Source organism: Lepus europaeus, chromosome 6, assembly GCF_033115175.1.
Source record: "Lepus europaeus isolate LE1 chromosome 6, mLepTim1.pri, whole genome shotgun sequence".
In the NCBI taxonomy this organism is placed as follows: Eukaryota; Metazoa; Chordata; class Mammalia; order Lagomorpha; family Leporidae; genus Lepus; species Lepus europaeus.
Genome location: NC_084832.1, coordinates 132,131,992 through 132,154,149, shown reverse-complemented (window position 1 = coordinate 132,154,149; position 22,158 = coordinate 132,131,992). Strand labels below are relative to the sequence as shown.

The 22,158-nt window shown below is 59.2% G+C and overlaps 1 protein-coding gene across 1 annotated transcript; it reads right to left on the bottom strand.

The window, feature by feature from the left end:
• Window positions 1-74: 74 nt before the first annotated feature.
• LOC133762231 (uncharacterized) lies at window positions 75-12,130 on the bottom strand. Its single transcript, XM_062195242.1, has 4 exons — window positions 12,108-12,130; window positions 3,722-3,796; window positions 1,662-2,018; window positions 75-530 (listed from the first exon to the last, which is right to left on the bottom strand). The coding sequence occupies exons 1-4, from the start codon at window positions 12,128-12,130 to the stop codon at window positions 242-244; spliced, it is 744 nt and encodes a 247-aa protein (XP_062051226.1). The 3' UTR covers window positions 75-241.
• Between the last annotated feature and the right edge of the window lie 10,028 nt (window positions 12,131-22,158).

Here is a 22,158-nt window from a genome sequence, read left to right as displayed (position 1 = left end):
CTGCAGCCCGTACTGGCCCACGGAGGTGCACACGAGGACCCCCAGGCAATCAGAGGAGGTGCAGGTGAGTCCAAACCATGGTTTATTTTTCTATCAAATCCCCAACCCATGTTCCAGCCAGTGAGTGCAGGGGAAAAGCAACGAGACCGCTACTGGAAAAAAAGCTGCTAGGCATTTGGGAAGCGGAAAGGAAAGTCACATCCTGGGTGCTGGTGCTTCTTGTGGGTGGCCAAGGCTCTGGTCACTGCAGCTGCTGCTGGCCTCCCACCACCGCCGGGGCCCCCAGCACAGCTGAAAAGATCAGAATGAGGCGCTGCCAGCTTTCCCAGGTGTCCAGTCTCTGCTGCACGCACCGTGCAGACAGCAGGGGGAGAGAGCTGCGTGCTCCCTGCTCCACAGGGCGGGGACGGCACGTGGGCCCCGAGAGCGGCAGGCTGCACGGCTGTGGAATCAGCCCCACGGTCACACAGTGGTGCGTCTCCAAAGAGCTCTGGGTCACATGGCCAGTGTAGGAAATTTTCAGTGAAGTCCTAGGGAAAAGAAACACAGGGTTAATCCCCAGTTTGGGATGAAATAAGCAAGAAAATGTCCTGATTTCCTCTGAGTTCAGGCAGCAACACCTATGAGCCGAGCCCATCTCTGCGGCTGGGTGGCCAGGCCTTCCCCCCCCGGGGGCCCTTGGCAAGGCTGGGAGAGACTGTGGGGCTGTTACAACGGAGGGAAGCGGGGCAGGGGCCGGTACCGGCATCTGGAGGGTAGTGGCTCGGGTGCTGGGGGGCATCATGCAGTGGACGGCCTGCCTGGGCATCAAGGACAGCAGGTGAGCAACTCGTTCCCTGGGGGCGCAGCCTCCGGTCACTGTGGGATCAGAGCCACCGGCTGGTTCCCTTGCTCTACCAGCTGCAGAAACCAAACCACCAGCTGCGTGTGTGACACAAGGACATGGGTGCTCAGTCTGCAAGAGCCACTGGACCTCGCACGGCCCCTCGAGCCCCACGGCTGCAGGGTCAGCGGGTTCCGAGGCTGTGGCCGGCTCTGGGCTTCCGTAACTCCCCCTCTGGGCTGGGAACAGCCTTGCGCCCTGGGCATCTGCGCGCTCCCCGCTGGATGCGTTTCTGACCGCAGACTGCTAAGGACACCGTTTCTGCTGCCTGGTGGAGGCCTTGCACGAGGTCGCCCACACAGCCCGAGTGCTCCAGCACCACACCACACAGACGTGTCTGCCCAAACACAGGGAGCAGGAGCAGAGTGGACGTGAGGAAAGGAGACCCAGAGGGGCCCACACTGGCGCCAGGGCTGCGTGGGCCCCTGTCCAGGCCCCGGCAGTGACCGCGGTGGGGACGGGTGGTGCTCCTGCCCAGGGCAGTGCTGCAGGAGGCCCTGTGGCAACCCCGAATTCTCCACATCTCACCGGGGGGAGGGGGACGTAGCCAGTCCCCTGGCAGGCGAGGCGGGTGACACTGCCCCTGCCTGTGAGCCCACGTAGGGGAACCGGCGATGGTCTCTTCCTGCTCTGCCCGGCCAGCAGGCCCTGTCACCTCTGTCTCATCTGTCCCCCAGCGGCAGACGCTGAGTGCTGGGGCCCTCGGGCATGTCCTGGAGAGGGGCACTGGGTGGCGTCAGTGTCCGCCGAGGCCTGTAGAAGGTGGGCACCGGCTCACCGCCGGTGTGCACCGAGACCTCCCACGCAGGAAGTGCGAGTGTGGTGTGGCCAGCGGGGGAGGGCGATCGGCGACTCCGTCGGTGTCTGCGGCGACCACGGGGGCACCGGCTCACATCGGCGCCCGCCCCAGCGATTCCAGCGGCAGCCCCACCGCGCTGGGCCCTCTCTTGGCCGCAGGCCCGGCCTCGTCTCTCCGCCCTCATGGAGAAAACCTCCGGGACAACAGGCACAAGTTAGGACCGGCCTTGGCGGTTCCCAGCTCTCGATTAGCCCCGCGGCGGCCAGGTCCACCACGTCTCCCCCAGCTTCCCACTGGGCACTTGCCGCCAGTCTCGGGTCCCCGGGACCGGTGCGCCTGCGCGGACACGGGGGGGGGGGGGCTCGCGCGACACCCTCGTGCGCAGGCGCGGACCGGAAGACGGCCTCGGGGAGGCGGTGCGGAGGCGCAGAAGCTGGGGGGGGGGCGGCTAGGAAAGTCGGTGCGCTCGCGCGTGCGCTCTCCGCAGCTCCGAGTCTTCCTCCTGCCGCGTAGCTGTCGCGCCCCCTTGACGCCGGCAGAGGGCGGCAGAGAGCGGGAGACCGGCGCACCTCGGGGACGCCTCCCGGGCCGCCTCCCGGCCGGGTGGGCAGAGGGACGGTGCGGCTGGAGGGCGCTCGGCGAGGCGGCGCGCGCCTGGGCTCGCAGCTCTGCCCCGGGGCGGCCAAGTGGGCAGGCGAGGCTGCTGCCAGTACGCGGGAGCCGCCGCATCTCTCCGTGGTGCTGGGCCAACACCTGCCTGCCTGGGGGCTTGTCCCCGGCCGCTGACAGGCCCCTGCGGTTTGTGGGGACCTCCAGGAAAGCTGCTTGAAAGGACGGTGGAGGCCCTCTGAGTTCTCCCTTTCTGCTTGGCACGTGCACTTGCTGCGGGAGGTGGGGCAGCCATCTTGTGAGTTCGGGAGGAAGCTGAGCGCAGGGAGGAGTCTGGATCCCTGGTGGCGTCTGGAGCGGTGACCAGGGCCCCCCAGAGCTGTGTGCCCGCCTTTTTGGGCGGTGCGTTCTGACAGAGGTTGACACAAGCAGGCTGACGGTACCCCCAGGGCGCAGGCCCTTCCCGCCTCCCAGGTTAGGCTGAGCCCATCCTGCCAGTGGCCTGCTGAGGACAGGAGCCGCATGCCCCGTGGAGAGGGAGGCGTGAGGTGGGAAAGGTGCAGGGGCCTCGGCAGCAGGCCCGCAGTCTCGCCCAGCACCCGCCTCTGACAGGCTGGCCCGGGTAGTGGTCCTGGCACCCGCTCGGCCACCTGGGAGGTGGATTTAATTGGGCAGCACATTCCTGAGGAGGCCGTCATCAGCGCTCACCTGTGCCTGCTCCCAGCCTTGCCTCACGTCCGCTTACGGGCAGTGAGGCTCCTGCAGACATGAGCTCACTGGGCTGCTGGGTGGGCCAGGGAGGGGGGCCCACCGCCCTTCCGCCCTGCCCACCCCCATGGCCCCACGGAGGGCCCTGGTCCTGGGCGGCCCCACCTCCTCTGCACGCACTCCCACGTCAGGTGCTGCGCTGGCAGCACACAGGGCTTGTGCTGGCAGTGCCGTTCGTGGCCTCCTCCCTGCCCCGGTGCTGGAGGTTGAGTGGCACCCAGGCCGTGTGGGCATCAGGGCCAGAGACAAGTCGGCCAGTGCTGGGCTGCTTGGTGCCCTGGCAGAGTTGAGGGCTGGGCCGCCATCTTTATCTCACGTGAGATCACAGAGCCCAAAGCCTGGCAGTGGTGTTCGCGGCGTGAGGAAGTACTCCCCACAGTGCAGAGCAGCTGGTACCCCCCTTCCCTGGGAGGCCCGCGGGGACCCCCAGTGTCTTCCTGATGGCTGGGGGGGGGGGGGGGCCGCTGTGCTGTGCACGCTGTCCCAGCTTGGCCCGTGCCGTGATGCAGGAGGTGATTCTTCTGCCACAGACCTGGGTGGGCAAAGCAGGGCCTGTCCAAAAATGGGCTGCCTGCACAACCCGCTGCCCCTCAGCCCGTGCCGGCCGGGAGTGCAGCCGCCTCCCCCTCCCTTCGGCCGCTGTGCGGGCGCGCTGGTCTTACCGGAGTCCCGTCAGCTTGTGGTAGGAGCGATGCTGCTGCTGCTTCCCTGGGCTCCGGATGTCCAGGCTGGCAGAGCTGGTGCAGGGGCCCGGCCTGCCCGCTCAGCACCACAGGTAGCCTCACCTGAGTGCCTTTCCCACTGCCCCACCCCAGTCCCTGCCAGTGTCTCAGGAACACCTGACACCCTTTCTGCTGAAACACAGGAAGTCATGGAGGATGGAAAACCTTTCCACCCCACAGAAATCCAAGGATCCTGGGAGCAGGTGACAGGGTGCAGGACGCCCAGACACACTGGCTCTGGAGCAGCCTTGGGAAGGGGCTGCCGTCGGGGGCCTGTGGCACCCACAAGGCGCCAAGACCTGGGCTGGCCTCGGTGGCCTCTGCCCCTCGTAACACAGGAAGTGGCTAAGCGCTGGCACCCTGTGGAGCTGTTTCCAGCCAGCAGCTGGGCACAGATGTGAGGGTGCTGCTCGGAGGGGAGGCAGGAGGTGGCTGGGTGGTCCCCTCCCTCTGCACACCGACTCCCAAGTACTTCCCTTCTTGCCTATGAGGCAGCTTCGAGGACAAACCTGGTGGCTGGACGGGTCCACACCTGGCTGCTCCCAGCCCCCCCCCCCCCCCCCGAGGTCCTGTCTGTGTCCACAGCCACACTGGGGCTCAGCCGGGCAGGCGGTGCCAGAGGACCAGGGGCAGAGGTGACCATCAGTGGGCGCCCCTCCGGCCACAGCCAAAGGCTGTGTCTGGCCACAGTGGCCCTCTCTGACATGCAGACGTGGGTGCTCCATGTGGCCTCTCGGGCCACCGGACCGGGCCCCTCTCCACTGCACCGCCTCCCCCTGCCGACCACGGCTCCTGACCGCAGAGACTATTTGTAGCTTGCCAAGAGGCTGGTGTTTGTGCCTGCCCGTCATGACCTCTCCATGTGGGATGTTCTGTTCTCCCGGCCCTCCCCACTCCATGCCCACTTCCTGCCCAAGCAGCCGTCCAGGCCTGTCCAGATGTGGCTCTGGGGGGGCTCTCTGTGTTCCTGCACCCGCCCCCACCCCATGCCCAAACATGGATGCACATATGTGCACATGCAGCGCCCACATATCCACAGACACGAGTTCTTCCAGTGTCCCCACGGCCCCCTGCCCGGCATGGAGGCTGCTGCGCGGCCTCTGGCCACCCTTCTGAGTTACATGTCTGTGAGCCGGGCACACGGTGAGGTGGGGACAGGGCTGGGGCCTTGAGAAGAGCCAGGCAGGGTGGGAGTGCCAGGATCCTTGTGGAGTGAGTGGAAGGAAGGAATGGGGAGCCCCCAGGCAGGATGGTGCTGGGGCACAGCTGCGTCCCCCTCCCTCCCCAGGCCATGTACTTCGAGGGTGAGGGCCAGGCTGAGCAGAGGGGCTGGGCTGGGGCTCAGAGGCCGCAGGTTCTCTTCCCTTTCTGGCCTCTGCAGAAAGGCTCAGGAGGCAGCTGGGGCCAGAGGTCCCGCAGCCCAGGGCGGGCAGGAAGGTCTCCGCCCTGAACCGGCAGGTGCCTTCTGCTGGGGTCAGCGGCTGGATGCTCTGCTGCCTTCACCCATCACGTCTTGGGCACAGACCCTGGTCCTGAGCACATGTTGAAGACTCAACAGCTTCTCTCTGTCCCATCTCTGCAAGGCAAGGCTGGCCGGGTGTTTTGGGGTATCAGGGCCTTGCCTCATTTCCGGCACCGCCTGGGCCAGGCATGGTAGCAGGCCCTGTGAACTGGCAGCCAGCAGGACATGGCCCCCGTGCCCTGGTCACTTCCATCTGGAACCAACCCAGAACCCACATCCTTGCGGAGGTTAAAGAATGCCTGCCGACTCTGGGCATGTGACCCGGGCACAGCCCTCACCTGTGTGTGGGGTTCTCGTTGGAATGCCTGGGCAATCAGGGGCAGGCATCTGGTGCCTGCCAGCTGTTGGCACAGCAGCCTCTGCCACAGCCCCGAGAAGGCAGACCCTGGCTTTTGCTTTTGTCCCCAACTTTCCCTGTGAACAGCTTTGCAAGGGGCCAGGCTGAAGAGGGCAGCTGGGGGGCCCTGGGACAGGGTTTGAGCATAGACCAAGGTCCTGGGGTCAGGACTCTCACAGGGGACGATGGCCCTGCCTCCCTGGGGCCCAGCCTGGATAGGCCCCTTCTGGGAGCAGTGTCTCCGATCTGAGTGGAGGTATCTGATGTTGAGCCAGCGTCTGCTCTATGGCTCTGTCACTTCCTCCAAGAAGCCCTCCTTGCTCTTGACCCCTGCAGGGATGATCTCCCCCTTGGAATCCTCCTGTTAGTTGCTGTATGCAGTCAGCCCTCTGTATCCCCAGGTCTAATATCCCCACATTCAGCACCCACAAATAGAAAATATTGAGGAGACAATGCCTGCACCAAACCCACACAGACACCACCACCACCACCGTGGTTCTACAAACAACACAGTTGCCAGCTACTTACAAGGCACTCCCATCGCACAAGGCATTTCACAAAGCCCATGGAAAGTGGAATTGAAACAAAAGATTATTTTGGAGCAAAAACTTAGAATTCCTGTGTAATTTTTTCACAGGTACAGAAGGGCGAAGGGACAGAGAGGCCCATTGCTGATTCACTGCCCAGACGCCTGCAGCACCCGGGACTGGGCTGGCTCAGAGTCCTGAGCCAGGAACTCCATACGGGCCTCCCACATCAGGGGCAGGGGTTCAGGTACGTGAGTCACCATCTGCTGCCCCCCGGGGTACACACTGGCAGCAGGCTGGATTGGAAGTGGGATTGGGACTGGGCCTGGACACACTGATACAGGATGGGTCCACCCCAAGCAGTGATTCAACCGCTGAACCCGACGCCTGACCCTCTGTGTTGTAGACCCCTTGTCTCCGGCCTCACAGGGCATCCCGAGATGACTTAAAGTATGGGGCAGGTGTGAACCCTGGCTGTTTTACACGGGACTGTGTATCCACAGCTTTAGGAGCTGCAGGGCATGCTGGGGCCAATCTTCAGGGACCCCAAGGGACACTGTGGCTTTGTCTCCCCACCCCACCCAGGCATCACACAGAGGGGTCCCGCACAAGGGCCTGGTGGGTTCTGGACAAATCCCTGCATCTATTGGTTGTGTGGTGGCGTAAGTGTCCTTTCCCTTCACTGTGCCTGTTTCATCCGGCAACAGACAGCTGCACGGGGAGTGTGAGGACGAGTTCCCGCAGGCCAGGTGCGAGGCCCAGGCTGTGCTCGGTGAGCTCCTGTGCGCTGCTGGTGTCCTCGGAGGCTCTGCGCCGGCACTGCTTTCACCCAGGCTGCTCTGTGTCCCGGCCGTCCGCCTTGGCCTCTGCTGCTGCCGGACAGGCTCTCTCGGTGCTGAGAGGCCCTTCCTCCCACAGTCCTGCCTGAGCCCCAGCCATTTCCCCGGCAGCTCCCACGTTCCGGGCTAACTTTAGGGTCGGTTTGCAGCTGTGGTTGGATTTTTCTGTTTGAAAAATATTTAAAGCAGCTGGTGGGGAAGGGTTGGAGAGGTGGGAGAGAATAATAACTGAGCTTGGGAAAGGAAGACTGCCTACGCAGCTTGCTCTCCGGCCATGCCAAGGACCGGGAGCCATCAGATGGTTGGGGCAGGGGAGACAGGGAGAGACCCAGCCCCTCACAAGCACCTCTGATGCTTGCTTTGACCTTGTGCCGCACACAGATTCTAAGGATGCCAGAAATAGGTGGGATGTTGCAAAGCACTGGCCTATATCGGGACCTGTCCTGCAGATGTTGCCCCGCATAGCTGTCCCCCATAGCCACAGGCAGCTCCACCACCCCACTGCTTGTGGTCCCCCCAAGCAGCTGACCTGCTCTATTGCCTCCCACCCCCAGTTCATCCATCTCCTCTTCCTGGTCAGCCATGCCCTGGCACGGGGACCCTAGGCCTCCTTTTGGGAGTCCCGCCCCGAGCCAGCCATCTTTCTGGTTGGGTAGGGTACACACAACAGCCAGGGCCAGAAGTCCGCATGCTGCCACTGGGCAGCCTGGGAGGACCTGACAGAGACCCACCAAATACCCAGAGCCAAGCAGAGACAGGGAAGGAGTCACCAGCAGGGCCCTGGCCAGGCCCACTGGGACATTCCTGTGGTCACAGGGCAGCTGGGCTGGGCCCTGAGGGCTGCCTGGTGCCAGGGCCCAGCATGGGGTCTTGGGCCTGGATAGAGGGAGGCCCTACCCTCCCATCCTCTTTGCCTGTGGTATCTGGGGGTCAGAGCAGGCAATGGGGGAGGCCTTGGGAGCCATGGCTGGCAGAGAGTTGGGGAGGGAAGCAGGGTGGGGCTGGGGAAGGCTGGGGTCCTTGTCTGGGGTCTCTGACAACTGAAATTGTCTAAGGGTCAAGGGAGAGTGGTGGTGGGAAGGGCAGGACGAGGGGCAACTCCTGGGCACCAAGAGCAAGGAGACTGTCCCGCCTCAACCTCAAGCTGCAGTCTTTGCTACAGAGCAGACCTCAGCCCACCACCTGCTTCCATTTCCTCAGGGAGCCCAGGACTGGAAGTCCCAGAGACACCTCAGGCCACACCTGGGGCTTCAGACTTTCCCTGTCACATGGCTTCCCTTACACTGTTCCTGTCACACTATTCCTGTCACACTGGTCCTCTCACTCTGTTTCCTCTCACACTGTTCCTCTCACACTGTTCCTATCACACTGGTCCTCTCATACTGTTCCTCTCACACTGTTCCTATCACACTGGTCCTCTCACACTGTTCCTATCACACTGGTCCTCTCATATTGTTCCTATCACACTGTTCCTCTCACACTGTTTCCCCTCACACTGTTCCTTTCACTCTGTTTCCTCTCACTCTCACACTGTTTCCCCTCACACTGTTCCTTTCACTCTGTTTCCTCTCACTGTCACACTGGTCCTCTCACACTGTTCCCCTCACACTGTTTCTCTCACACTGGTCCTCTCACACTGGTCCTCTCACTCTGTTTCCTCTCACACTGGTCCTCTCACACTGTTTCTCCTCACACTGTTTCCTCTCACACTGGTCCTCTCATATTGTTCCTGTCACACTGTTCCTCTCACACTGTTTCCCCTCACGCTGTTCCTTTCACTCTGTTTCCTCTCACTCTCATACTGTTCCTCTCACACTGTTTCCTCACACTGGTCCTCTCACTCTGTTTCCTCTCACACTGTTTCCTCTCACACTGGTCCTCTCATATTGTTCCTATCACACTGTTTCCCCTCACGCTGTTCCTTTCACTCTGTTTCCTCTCACTCTCATACTGTTCCTCTCACACTGTTTCTTTCACTCTGTTTCCTCTCACTGTCACACTGGTCCTCTCACACTGTTCCCCTCACACTGTTTCTCTCACACTGGTCCTCTCGCTCTGTTTCCTCTCACTCTGTTTCCTCTCACACTGGTCCTCTCACTCTGTTTCCTCTCACTCTGTTTCCTCTCACACTGGTCCTCTCACTCTGTTTCCTCTCACACCGTTCCTCTCACACTGTTTCTCTCACACTGTTTCCTCTCACACTGGTCCTCTCACTCTGTTTCCTCTCACACTGTTTCCTCTCACACTGTTTCTCTCACACTGTTCCTCTCACACTGGTCCTCTCACTCTGTTTCTCCTCACACTGTTTCCTCTCACACTGGTCCTCTCATATTGTTCCTATCACACTGTTTCCCCTCACGCTGTTCCTTTCACTCTGTTTCCTCTCACTCTCATACTGTTCCTCTCACACTGTTTCTTTCACTCTGTTTCCTCTCACTGTCACACTGGTCCTCTCACACTGTTCCCCTCACACTGTTTCTCTCACACTGGTCCTCTCGCTCTGTTTCCTCTCACTCTGTTTCCTCTCACACTGGTCCTCTCACTCTGTTTCCTCTCACTCTGTTTCCTCTCACACTGGTCCTCTCACTCTGTTTCCTCTCACACTGTTTCCTCTCACACTGTTCCTCTCACACTGTTTCCTCTCACACTGGTCCTCTCACTCTGTTTCCTCTCACTCTCATACTGTTCCTCTCACACTGTTTCTTTCACTCTGTTTCCTCTCACTCTGTTTCCTCTCACACTGTTTCCTCTCACACCGTTCCTCTCACACTGTTTCCTCTCACACTGTTTCCTCTCACACTGGTCCTCTCACTCTGTTTCCTCTCACACTGGTCCTCTCACACTGTTTCCTCTCACTCTCATACTGTTCCTCTCACACTGTTTCCTCTCATGCTGTTCCTCTCACTCTGTTTCCTCTCACACTGTTTCCTCTCACTCTCATACTGTTCCTCTCACACTGTTTCCTCTCATGCTGTTCCTCTCACTCTGTTTCCTCTCACACTGTTTCCTCTCACACTGTTCCTCTCACACTGTTTCCTCTCACACTGGTCCTCTCACTCTGTTTCCTCTCACACTGTTTCCTCTCACACCGTTCCTCTCACACTGTTTCCTCTCACACTGTTCCTCTCACACTGTTTCCTCTCACACTGGTCCTCTCACTCTGTTTCCTCTCACACCGTTCCTCTCACACTGTTTCCTCTCACACTGTTCCTCTCACACTGTTTCCTCTCACACTGTTCCTCTCACACTGTTTCCTCTCACACTGGTCCTCTCACTCTGTTTCCTCTCACACTGTTTCCTCTCACACCGTTCCTCTCACACTGTTTCCTCTCACACTGTTTCCTCTCACACTGGTCCTCTCACACTGTTTCCTCTCACACTGGTCCTCTCATACTGTTCCTATCACACTGGTCCGCTCATATTGTTCCTGTCACACTGTTCCTCTCACACTGTTTCCCCTCACGCTGTTCCTTTCACTCTGTTTCCTCTCACTCTCATACTGTTCCTCTCACACTGTTTCCTCTCACACTGGTCCTCTCACACTGTTCCTCTTACACTGTTTCCTCTCACACTGTTCCTCTCACACTGTTCCTCTCACACTGTTTCCCTGCTGAAACTATTTCCTAATCACACTGTTGCCCTCTCACACTGTTTCGCTCTCATATTGAGCACAAACATGTCCTTTTCTCCTGCTGTGGAGCGCGACATACGTGTATTAATCGTGTTTGTGTGTAGGTTCATAAGTCATAAAAACATGCCTTGCCTGCCCAGGACTTGCCCTCCCCAGAGCAGCCCCGCCCTCTCCCTGGGCCCTAGCCCTGTCTTTTGTGATCGTCATTTCCTTGTTTGTCTCCTGCAGTATTCATAGTTGCTGAGATTGTATCAGCTGTGGGTTTCACAGCAACCCCGTTATTCCCATTTTATGGATGAGCAAATGGAGGCCCATGAAGGTTAAATGGCCAGGCCAAGCTAGCCAACTAGCACATGGCACAGCCAGGGTCATATTTTGCATTGGCTAACATTGGTGATTCCTGGGTCAAACCAGAATCCACAGGAGGCCCTGGCCTGGCCCCCAACACTGATGCCAGGAAACCCACGCCCCACAGCCAAGCCAGGTGCATGCGTGTGCTTGTGTGTACACGTGCCCCACTTGGTCTGTACATCTGGGTTGTTTTGAACTCCCTTCCCGTTCTCATCTTCTTTTTAATTATGTATAGTTATTAAAAATTGCCTGGAGGGTTTGCCCCGAGTTCTAATCCCAAGCATATCAGACTCAGCCGGCAGGAGCCCCCGCTGCTGCTGCTCAGCGTGTTCACACACGCCACTGCCTGCGTTTCTCAGGCACACACATCTGATTTTTTACAATATGGTGTCAGAGTCTGCGTGCTGCTCCTGGTCATCTCCTGGTCAGTGTGTGGACATCCATTCAGTGGATGCCTAACCAGTGGGCTCCTGAAATCAGCTCCACCCTGGAAAACAGCCCAGGCTCAGCTGCCCTTTGACCTCCTGAAAATGGGTTCCAGACCTCTCCCCCTCACCACCTCTGCAGCCCCACCCACTCAAAGTCCACACCTGCCTCTCTGTCCTCTGACTCTGACCACTGCCCTCTGCACAGGGCTGGTCTGGGGTCTGCTGGGCGAGCTCCTGGCCTCTGAGGCTGAGAGGTGCTGGGGCTGGGGAGGCTGACCCAGGGGAGGCGCTGATCTCACTGCGACTGGGGCTGCCCACACCCAGGTGGCCGTTCCTGCTCCCAGAGGGTGATGGGAATGGGGACCGTGCCAGGGAGGCAGGCAGGGTGCCCCCGCCTGCACCAGGGCTGTGCAAATCAGAAGCCTTGATCTTTGCTCTTGGTGGAGTTTTACAATGGGAGACCAGCGGCGCCTTTGTCCCGTCAGCTTGGCAGGAACTCGGCGCTGCCTCAGGCCCACTGTGACCGCCACCCACCTTCTCTCTTTCGGGCACACATGCACACACATTCGTGCACACACACACAGTGCACATGCAAGCACAGCATGCATGAGTATGTACACACATGCATATGACCACCCCCTCCACAGCCTGCAATTCCATGCTGGGGCAGTGGGGGTGGGCACGGCCTCACCTCTTGCCCAGGGTTGACCCCATTGTCCAGGGCCGGCCTCCTCCTGCTCCCCACCTTGGGAGCTCTAGCAGTGCTGGTGGGGGCAGAGGGGACAGCAGTTCCCTGCTTACCTCCCTCCACGGGACAGATCTAGTGTGTGCTGCTGCCGGGACAAAGGTGTTCATGGCAAGGGGACCTTTGACGAAGGTCCCACCCAGACCCCCACAGTGGGGCCATCCTTTGCACCTCCAAGTTCATGGCCACTTCTAGGATCAGTGGCTCTCCCCTGCCTTTCCTTCCTGGGTGAACAAAGCCCAGCACCCTTCCTTGAGGCCTGCCTATGTGCTGGGCACAGATGGGTGAGCTCAGGGGTGCAGGGAGGAGACCCTGGTCCATGGCTTTTCCCTTGTGCCACCATTCAGCAGTCACAGAGGCTGCCGGAGAACCCAAGCCCTCTGACGACTTGCCGTGGGGTGTGCTGAGTTGGTGGGAGGGAGGTGGGGCAGCCCCTGGGGACTCCTGCTCTGTCGGTCTGTCTATCAGGTGTGGCCACAGTCCGCGGCAGACAGTGCTTGTGGGGCCCAGGAAGGGGACTTGCCGACCCTGGCCCTGAGCACAGCACTTTTCCTGGTGAGGCTCCCCCCGTGGCACTGTCACTCATGGCAGGTGGAAGGTGGGACCCGGCAGAGCCGCACGTGCCCCTGTGTGCACTGTGTGAGCTCCAGGACAGCAAAGCAGTGACCAGTGTCCAATGTCCACTCCCAGTGCGAAGGCAGCTGCTCCCTCTAAGACTTCCTCCTGAGGACCTGACGCCCCCTCCTCGGGGGGAGGGCTGACCACACTCTCCGTGGTGTCTGCTGTGCGCTTGCTCCCAGACTCACCCTGGACACCCCGAGCCTCCCAAGACTGGGGACACTGGCGCCTCTGCTTGGTCCCTGGCCCTCCACCCATGCCTCTGCCCCCATGACATTCAGCAAACCCCAGGAACACCCAGGCCTCTCCACCCCTCTACGGGCAGCTTTGGCCCACTGGCCCACCCTGGGGCCTTGCCCTTGTCATCTGTTCCTGTCTCACTGGCCCACCCTGGGGCCTTGCCCTTGTCATCTGTTCCTGTCTCACTGGCCCTGCTCCGGGTTCTTGGAGGCCCCTTTTCAAAGGGACCCAGTGCCTGGATTCTGGGGCCGTGGCCTGGGGCCTCCCCTTGCTCCTGGTCTGTGTGCTGTGTGGCCCCGTAGCGTGCAGGAGCTGGCTCCTGGCCGGTCTCCCAGCTCTGACCCAGGAAGCAGTTTCCTCAGGTGTTTCTACCTGCGGTCTCCTGGAGCGTCAGTAGGGTGAGTGGTAAGGACTCTGGAGTCCACCTCAGAGCCCTCGCCTGAGTCACCAGCTGTGGCCTGGAGGTCTCTTAGCTGCACGTCCCGTGCTTCACCTGTGTGTGCACCAAATTCCAGCACCAGGGGTCACATCGGTCAGATTCCAGCTTGAGCTGCTCTGCTCTAGTCTGCAGGAGGCAGTAAGAACTCAAGTATCTACTTTCCCAAAGCCTTTCAGTGTGTGCACACGTGTGAAGGTTCATGTGCAGGGGCGTCACCACAGCCCATGTGTGTGTGTCACCACAGCCCGTGTGTGCACACGTGTGAAGATTCATGTGCAGGGATGTCACCACAGCCTGTGTGTGCATGTGCAGGTGTGTGTGATGTCACCACAGCCCGTGTGTGCATGTGCATGTGTGTGTGTCACCACAGCCCATGTGTGTGTGTCACCACAGCCCATGTGTGCACACGTGTGAAGGTTCATGTGCAGGGGTGTCACCACAGCCCGTGTGTGCATGTGTATGTATGTGTGTCACCACAGCCTGTGTGTGCATGTGTATGTGTGTGTGTGTGATGTCACCACAGCCCATGTGTGCACACGTGTGAAGGTTCATGTGCAGGGGTGTCACCACAGCCCGTGTGTGCATGTGCAGGTGCGTGTGATGTCACCACAGCCCGTGTGTGCACACGTGTGAAGATTCATGTGCAGGGATGTCATCACCACAGCCCGTGTGTGCATGTGCAGGTGTGTGTGATGTCACCACAGCCCGTGTGTGCATGTATATGTGTGTGTGTCACCACAGCCCATGTGTGCATGTGTATGTGTGTGTGTGTGTGATGGCACCACAGCCTGTGTGTGCACACGTGTGAAGGTTCATGTGCAGGGGCGTCACCACAGCCCATGTGTGTGTGTCACCACAGCCCATGTGGCACACGTGTGAAGGTTCATGTGCAGGGGTGTCACCACAGCCCGTGTGTGCATGTGTATGTGTGTGTGTCACCACAGCCTGTGTGTGCATGTGTATGTGTGTGTGTGATGTCACCACAGCCCGTGTGTGCACACGTGTGAAGGTTCATGTGCAGGGGCGTCACCACAGCCCATGTATGCACATGTGTGAAGGTTCATGTGCAGGGGTGTCACCACAGCCCGTGTGTGCATGTGTATGTATGTGTGTCACCACAGCCTGTGTGTGCATGTGTATGTGTGTGTGTGTGATGTCACCACAGCCCATGTGTGCACACGTGTGAAGGTTCATGTGCAGGGGTGTCACCACAGCCCGTGTGTGCATGTGCAGGTGCGTGTGATGTCACCACAGCCTGTGTGTGCACGTGCAGGTATGTGTCTGTCACCACGGCCCGTGTGTGCACAAGTGTGTGTGTCACCACAGCCCGTGTGTGCATGTGCAGGTGTGTGTGTGTCACCACAGCCCATATGTGAGCCTGCATCTGCGTCTGTGCCTTTGTCACCAGAGCCCACCCATGCGTGTGCATGTGCTCGTGTGTGTGCGTGTGATGTCACCACAGCCCGTGAGGCCCTGAGTGACTCTTCAGCATATCACCCAGCTTCATCTTTGCCTTTGCACTGGTCAGGTGCTTGGCTCTTCCTTCAACTCCTGACATCAGCGTTCTGACCCTGCTGCAGGGCCCGGAACCCACAGCAGGCGTGCACACACGTGCAGTTCCCTGTGCACATGGATCTGCATAGACATGCACACACGCCCCTGTGCACACACGTGCACACACATGGCAGCCCGAGTGTGGTCTCTTCAGGGGTTTCCGTGTCCAGACCAGCCCCACTCCTCTGATTGTGGCTTCTGTTTGTTTCTCCTAGGCCTGATCCCGACTGTGGCACTTACCTGTTCACTTACTTCACCTTCTCCCACAGGCTCTGTTTGCTGTTTCCAACCCGAACCCCTAAAGCCAAGGGGGCCTGGGGCTCCCAGACCCACAGTGGAGGCTTGTGAGGGACAAGTCTCAGCAGCTAGGGCAGCGGGGTTCAGGAGGGGCTGACAGGTGCAGAGGGAGTGTGGTGCAGCTGGCAGGAGGACTCGCCCCGGGCGGGGTTGCTGGGGTTGGCAAATTAAAATACAGGATGCCCAGTTAGAGTCACGTTTCAGATAAAGAGCGGAGTTAAAGATTAATCAGGCATCCTGTTTGATCTGGCCCGCAGGTGGGCTGGGAGGGGTCCTAGTCTGACGGTGCGGGGTCAGAGGAGCAGAGCAAGCAGAGCTGTCCCGGGTGTAGGGAGTAGGGGGCGAGGAGGAAGCTGGGGCCGGCAAGGGCTCAGGTCCTCCCAGCTGAGACCTGTCGGGTGCTTCCTGCTCCACCACCTTCTGCCCTGACAGATGTAGTTCATTCTACATGGGCTTGTGTGACGCCTTGGGCCACACTGTGCCGGGCCCTCGTCCCCGCCCTCAGGCACTTGGAGTCCAGCGCTGGACCGCATGACTGCCCCCGACCCAGAAGAGGGTGCTGGGGTGGGTGCTGTGGCACAGCAGGTAACACCCACATCCCACACTGGAGAGCCTGGTGTGAGCCCAGCCTCTCCGCTCCTGATCCAGCGTCCGGTTCATGCACCTGGGAGGCAGCAATGATGGCTCAGGTGCTTGGGCCCCTGCCACCCACATGGGAGACCCCGTGGAGATCATTCCTGGCTGCTGGCCTCAGCCTGGCCCAGGCCCTGAACTGTTGTGGGCCTTTGGAGAGTGAGCCAGTAGACCAAAGATTTCTCACTGGGGGTCTCCGTCTCTCTGTCTCTCTGCCTTTCAAACAAATAGTTTAGAAATCTGGGTGCCTCCCACGCTTCTTCTCACTTAATCTCCTGAACACCCTTCAAGACAGGCGTGGTCACCGCCACTTCTGAGGCGAGGGAGCAGACGCCTGAACCATCAGTTCTGCAATGCAGAGTGGGTCAGAGTGTGCGGGGCCGGAGCAGTGCCTGGAGGGAGGGTGCCGGGGCAACGTCACAGCGGCCCCTACACCCCCAGACCCAGCCGAGCCACCTGGACGTGTGGGAGACAGGCCCTCTGCACGTGTCCTCTGACTCCCCAGCCTGGCCCCTGCTGCTCGGTGCTGTGAGGCATCCCCTCCTCCAACCAAGAGCCATGTGGGAGGGGCCAGCGAGGCACCAGCCCACCCCTGGCCTCTGTCCTGCCCCTGTGACTCAGGGGTCTCCTTGTGCTGGGCCTGGAAAGCTGTCTGCCCCTTCTCCCAGCAGGAAGGCCTGGCCCCTCCCCCATCGTGGGGTGGGGGGGCAGTCCTGAGCCTCCTGTCTGGGGACAGAGGAGCTGCAGCTCCCTCCCCGGCTCCCGTGTGCTGTGGCCCTCGCTGTCCCGCAAGCTCTCCTGTCTCAGCTGCTTTCCGCTCGCTCGTGTTTCTCTGACTGTGGGGTGCCCCTCCTCAGGCCCCTCCAGACAGGCACTCGGGCGTCCCCCGTGGACCCCGCGTCTAACGGAGAAGTGCACTTTCCTTTCACCTTGCGTGTGCACGCACACCCGTGCCCATGCCCTCGCCAGCACACAGAAGTGCCGTCTGTCCGTCTGGAACAGACGTGCTGGGTGCTGGGTGGTTCGTGTCGAGGACGGCAGAGTCTGGTGAATGGGCTCTGACTGGGCAGGAGATCAGAAGAGGAAGAGGACACAGCCGGGAGGAGGCATGAGCCCAGCTCTGGGGAGAGGGGCCGAGGGAGGCCTGGAGGGACAAAGACCCCAGGAAGCAGCACCAAGGTCTGCTCTCTCGTGCCATGTGGATGGCCCCACAGCAGCTTCCAGCCCCTGCAGCGATGACGCAGTGGACACGGTGACCTTGGTGAGGGGACTTTCGGAGAAATGGAGGCTGCCCACAAGAAGCAGGATGTAGGAAAGACAGGGAACACCCCAGACAGAGCCCGTTCCACCAAACATCCCTGGAGACACGGGGAGGGACTGGACCTGTCCCAGCTGGTGGGGTACAGGCTTGGGTCCATATTGTCTCATCTAACCAAGCTTCACCACTTGCACATGTGTGAACTAACCGTACACGCGTTCAGATTCACACCAGCATTTCTATCCCCTTTGCAGAGCAAGAGTGAGGTGACCTGGCAAGCGTCGGGCTGACGGTCCCCAGGAAGACTGCCAAGCTGGGCTGTTTAGGTTCACAAATCTGCCACTGGCCTGAATCAGCTGGTTTGGCATCTGTGTTTTGCAAATCAATCTGAAGATTGGCGGAGTCCTGCCCCTGTGCTGGGCAGGTGTGCACTCAGCGCAGCCTGCATCTTGTAGGTGTGTGGGCGTTCCACACACCTGGTTATTAAACAGCTTCTCCACACATTATTACTTCTAATGACCATTTGTAGCCAACCCGGTGACCATCGCAGGCCATCCGGGCCCTCCTCTCGTGCAGGCTGGCCTTCTGCACCCCCTTGTCCTGCACCTGCCAGGGAGGCAGCCCTGCCTCTGCTCTCTTGTGGTTCTCGGTTAGTGGAGAGCTCAGGAAATGCAATGAAGTCTCTTTCAGCCTAACTTGCACATGACCAGGAAAGAAAGCCTACTTTTGAAACAGAATCTTGGGGCCAGTGCTGTAGCATAGTGGGTTAAGCCACTGCCTGCAGTGCCGTCATCTCATATGGACACTGGATTCTGTCCCAGTTGCCCCTCTTCCAGTCCAGCTCTCTGCTATGGCCCGGGAGGGCAGTGGAGGATGGCCCAAGTACTTGGGCCCCTGCACCCGCATAGGAGACCAGGAAGAAGCTCCTGGCTCCAGATCGGCGCAGCTCCGGCCGTTGCAGCCATCTGGGGAGTGAACCAGCAGATGAAAGACCTCTCTCTCTGCCTCTGCCTCTCTGTAACTCTGCCTTCAAATAAGTAGATAAATCTTAAAAAAAAAAAAAAAGAAAGAAAGAAAAGAAACAGAAGCCTAGCTAAAAACCTGAAGAAATGGGTGTCATGGAAGCCTTTTGGGTTGAGAGTCTGGTTCTTGCCCAGGTGTGCCAGGGAGGAGTCAGGAAGCCGAGGCACAGCGCACGCTGGTCTGACGGCGGGAGTTTCAGCTCTGCCCACAGCTCTTCTCTCTGCTGAGCCTCGGCTGCTCTCTTGCAGAATGAAACCAGCCTAGACACACACTCCCCGGAAGATGCTGGGCGTGTTTGGGAGCCTGCATTGCTCTGCCTTGGGACATGCAGGTGGGCCTGCTGACGGCACAGGGCCCTCACGTGAAACCGCTGTCGGTGGAGCCCTGACTGCTCTGCTCTGGCCCTGGCCCAGGCCTCTGGGGCTCCCGCTGCACCCAGGCAGAGCTCTCTCTGCTCCCCTCACTCCCTGCACCCCCACCCCCACCCCACAGTCAGATGCTCCTGTCCTGATGCATTTATCCACCAGGGAATAGTTCGGGCCTGGGGCCTGGCATCAGGAGTCTGGGGGATGCTGGACTCAGGCTGTGTGTGCCAGGCACCCGGTCTCACTCCTGGCCAGCTTGTGTGGATCTGTGGAAAGTGAGGCCGACTTCGGTCTTGTAGGGTGATGTGGATTCTGGCAGGGCTAGCCCTTCTTGGCCAAGAAGAAGCCCACCCACCCCAGGTCTCCAGCTGCACCCGGCCCTGGGATGCTCTCCTCGTCCAAGCCCGGGAGCCGAATGCGGTGTCAGGACGGTCTTGACTGCTCTGCTGTTTCCCAGGAGCTGCTGAACCCGGACCCTGTGCAGACACTGCCCCAGGGCGGCTGCACGCAGCTGTGAGCCAGTTCGTCTGCCTTGAGGACCCAAAGGTGCCAGCCGCGGCAGGTGCGCTTGGGTCTTCCAAGGCCTCTCCTCCCTCCCAGGCCCATCCTATTTCTCTTTCTCTCCTGTGACTCTGGCTGTGTTTTTTAGTTCATCCGCCCCTATGTTGTTCCTGTTTCCTGACTCATTCATTTTTGCCTTTATTTTTGTTTCTGTCTCCTTTCTTTGACCCCCCTTTTTTAAATTGAGTATTAGCACTAGATCTTATTTCCTAAGCAATGAAATCATCACACAACTTCTACAAATTTTGATGTGTATTGTTCCTTGGATGTAGCTGTTTCATGAACGTAATTGTTTTTCTTTGAACTATAAATTAGTTAGGAGAGCACTTGAAATTTTCTACACAAATCTTCTATTGCATTCTTCAAATTGAATTTTTATTTCACTTTATTATGGTCACAGAGAATTTTTTTTTTTCTTTTTTGAGGCTTCCTTTATGATCTACTTTTGCAAATATCTTGTGATGTATTCTTGAAGAGAACACATCTTCTCCAGTTTGGGTCCAAGATTTTATAAATGTGCACCAGATCAAGATTTGATGAGATCTAGTGGCATGTTTTATGTTCTTGTTTAACTTGTGATTTCTTGATTTCAGTTATCAGATGGGAGCCCCTCCTCGCGCTGTGCTCTCCTGACTCCCGCTGCGATGTCGTCAGCCTTCGCTCAGGTATCAGCACTCCAGTTCCAGACATCTGCAGACTGGGGTTCCGTCTTCCTGGAATACCATCTTCTACGTGACAGGAAGAGTGACGGTGAAAGAGGAAGAGGCGGACACACACACACGGAGCTCTTCCAGACACTGTTCACTCCCCGGATGGTCGCAGTGGTGGAGGCTGGGCCAGGCTGGAGCCAGGGGCCTGGAACTCCACCCAGGTCTCCCAGGTGGGTGCCAGGGCCCAGGGACTTGGGACGAGTTCCACTGCTTTCCCAGGCCATGCGCAGGAAACCAGATCAAACCAGGGCCCACATGGGATGCGGTACACAAGCATCAGATTGGCCCACTGACAACTGTGAGTGTAGGTAAACTTCCTCTTTGTCCACGCAATGCGAGTGAGGGTATGAATTTCTGTTTTCTAAACTATTGGTCTACCATCAATATTACTACACCACTTGCCTTTTATACCATGTCACTCCCAACATTTTTGTGTTTTTCTGAATTGTGAACTTGAAAAAAACCTGAGAGAATCTGTCCTTGCTAGATACATTGAGGACAGGACACTGTGCTGTGTGTGCAGTGTAGACAGGATACTGTGCTGTGTGCAGTGTAGACAGGGGCGCTGTGCTGTGTGTGCAGTGTAGACAGGGGCGCTGTGCTGTGTGTGCAGTGTGGACAGGGGAGCTGTGCTGTGTGCGCAGTGTAGACAGGGGTGCTGTGCTGTGTGTGCACTGTAGACAGGACACTGTGCTGTGTGTGCAGTGTAGACAGGGGCGCAGTGCTGTGTGTGCAGTGTGGACAGGGGCGCTGTGCTGTGTATGCAGTGTGGACAGGGGTGCTGTGCTGTGTGTGCAGTGTAGACAGGACCCTGGGCTGTGTGCAGTGTAGACAGGACACTGGGCTGTGTATGTAGTGTAGACAGGGGCGCTGTGCTGTGTGTGCAGTGTAGACAGGACACTGGGCTGTGTGTGCACTGTAGACAGGACACTGGGCTGTGTGCAGTGTAGACAGGACACTGTGCTGTATATGTAGTGTAGACAGGGGCACTGTGCTGTGTATGCAGTGTGGACAGGACACTGGGCTGTATATGCAGTGTAGACAGGACACTGTGCTGTGTGTGCAGTGTAGACAGGACACTGTGCTGTATATGCAGTGTAGACAGGGGTGCTGTGCTGTGTGTGCAGTGTAGACAGGACACTGGGCTGTGTGTGCAGTGTAGACAGGACACTGTGCTGTATATGCAGTGTAGACAGGGGCGCTGTGCTATGTGTGCAGTGTAGACAGGACACTGGGCTGTGTGTGCAGTGTAGACAGGGGTGCTGTGCTGTGTGTGCAGTGTGGACTCGGGTGCTGTGCTATGTGTGCAGTGTGGACCCTGGGCTGTGTGTGCAGTGTAGACAGAACCCTGGGCTGTGTGTGCAGTGTAGCCCAGACACTGCTGTGCGTGCAGTGTAGACGGGGGCCCTGGGTCCTGCACTGTGCTGCTGTCCCTGGGTTTTGTGCGGGTGGTCTGCAGCGTATTGGAGGGCTCAGTGCCCTTCCCGGGGAAGTGCCCAGGACTGCTCCCTGCAGTTCTGAGTCCGGCCTGGGAGTCAGCTTTCCTTGCTCGATTTCCTCCTCCTGCCAGAGCGGCCGCCTCTGCCCTGCACCCGCCGTCTGGGCTCTGTCTGTGTCCCTGGCCCCACGTCGAGCTCCCACTCGGAGTGGACAAGCTGCTCCGAGGGGCGGACACGGGGAGGCCCTGGCCCCCCCAGGCTGAGCCGAACTCTTTGTGCTCCTGCCTTGTCCACCTGGCCACCTTGTCCTCCTGGCCACCTTGTCCTGTGACCCTGCACAGCCCTCCCTCCGCCCGCACACGGACATGCGGCACGCAGCCAGATCCGTGCCGGCTCCATTGTGAACCGGCTGGGGAGGGGCTGGGGGACGTGTTTCTGCTTTGCCTTGAGCCCAGCAAAGCACTTTTGTCTCCTAGGAATGGGGACGGGGTTTTGGGAGACACGCTGGCCTGTCCACCAGGAGACACGCTGGCCTGTCCACCAGGAGACACGCTGGCCTATCCACCAGACGGAGTTTGAGAAGCCCAGGGTCACAGCGTGGGTGGGGGGAGGTTCTGGCTTTCTGCTCCTAGCAGCTAAGGCCTTGGCCTCTCCAGCCTCTCTCTCTATCCAGCCTGAAGCTAGGACTCAAAACAAGTGAGCTGGCTTTGACTGGGGAGAGGGCTGGGGAGTGCAGGCTGAGGCCCTCAGAGGCGGGAGGCCTGCTCACTGTGTGGCACCCCTGTCCAGGTGGGCTGGGCGAGGCCAGGGTGCGATGTAGGGGGGGAGGGCTCCTGCGAGTGTGGTCGGGGCCTTTGGCA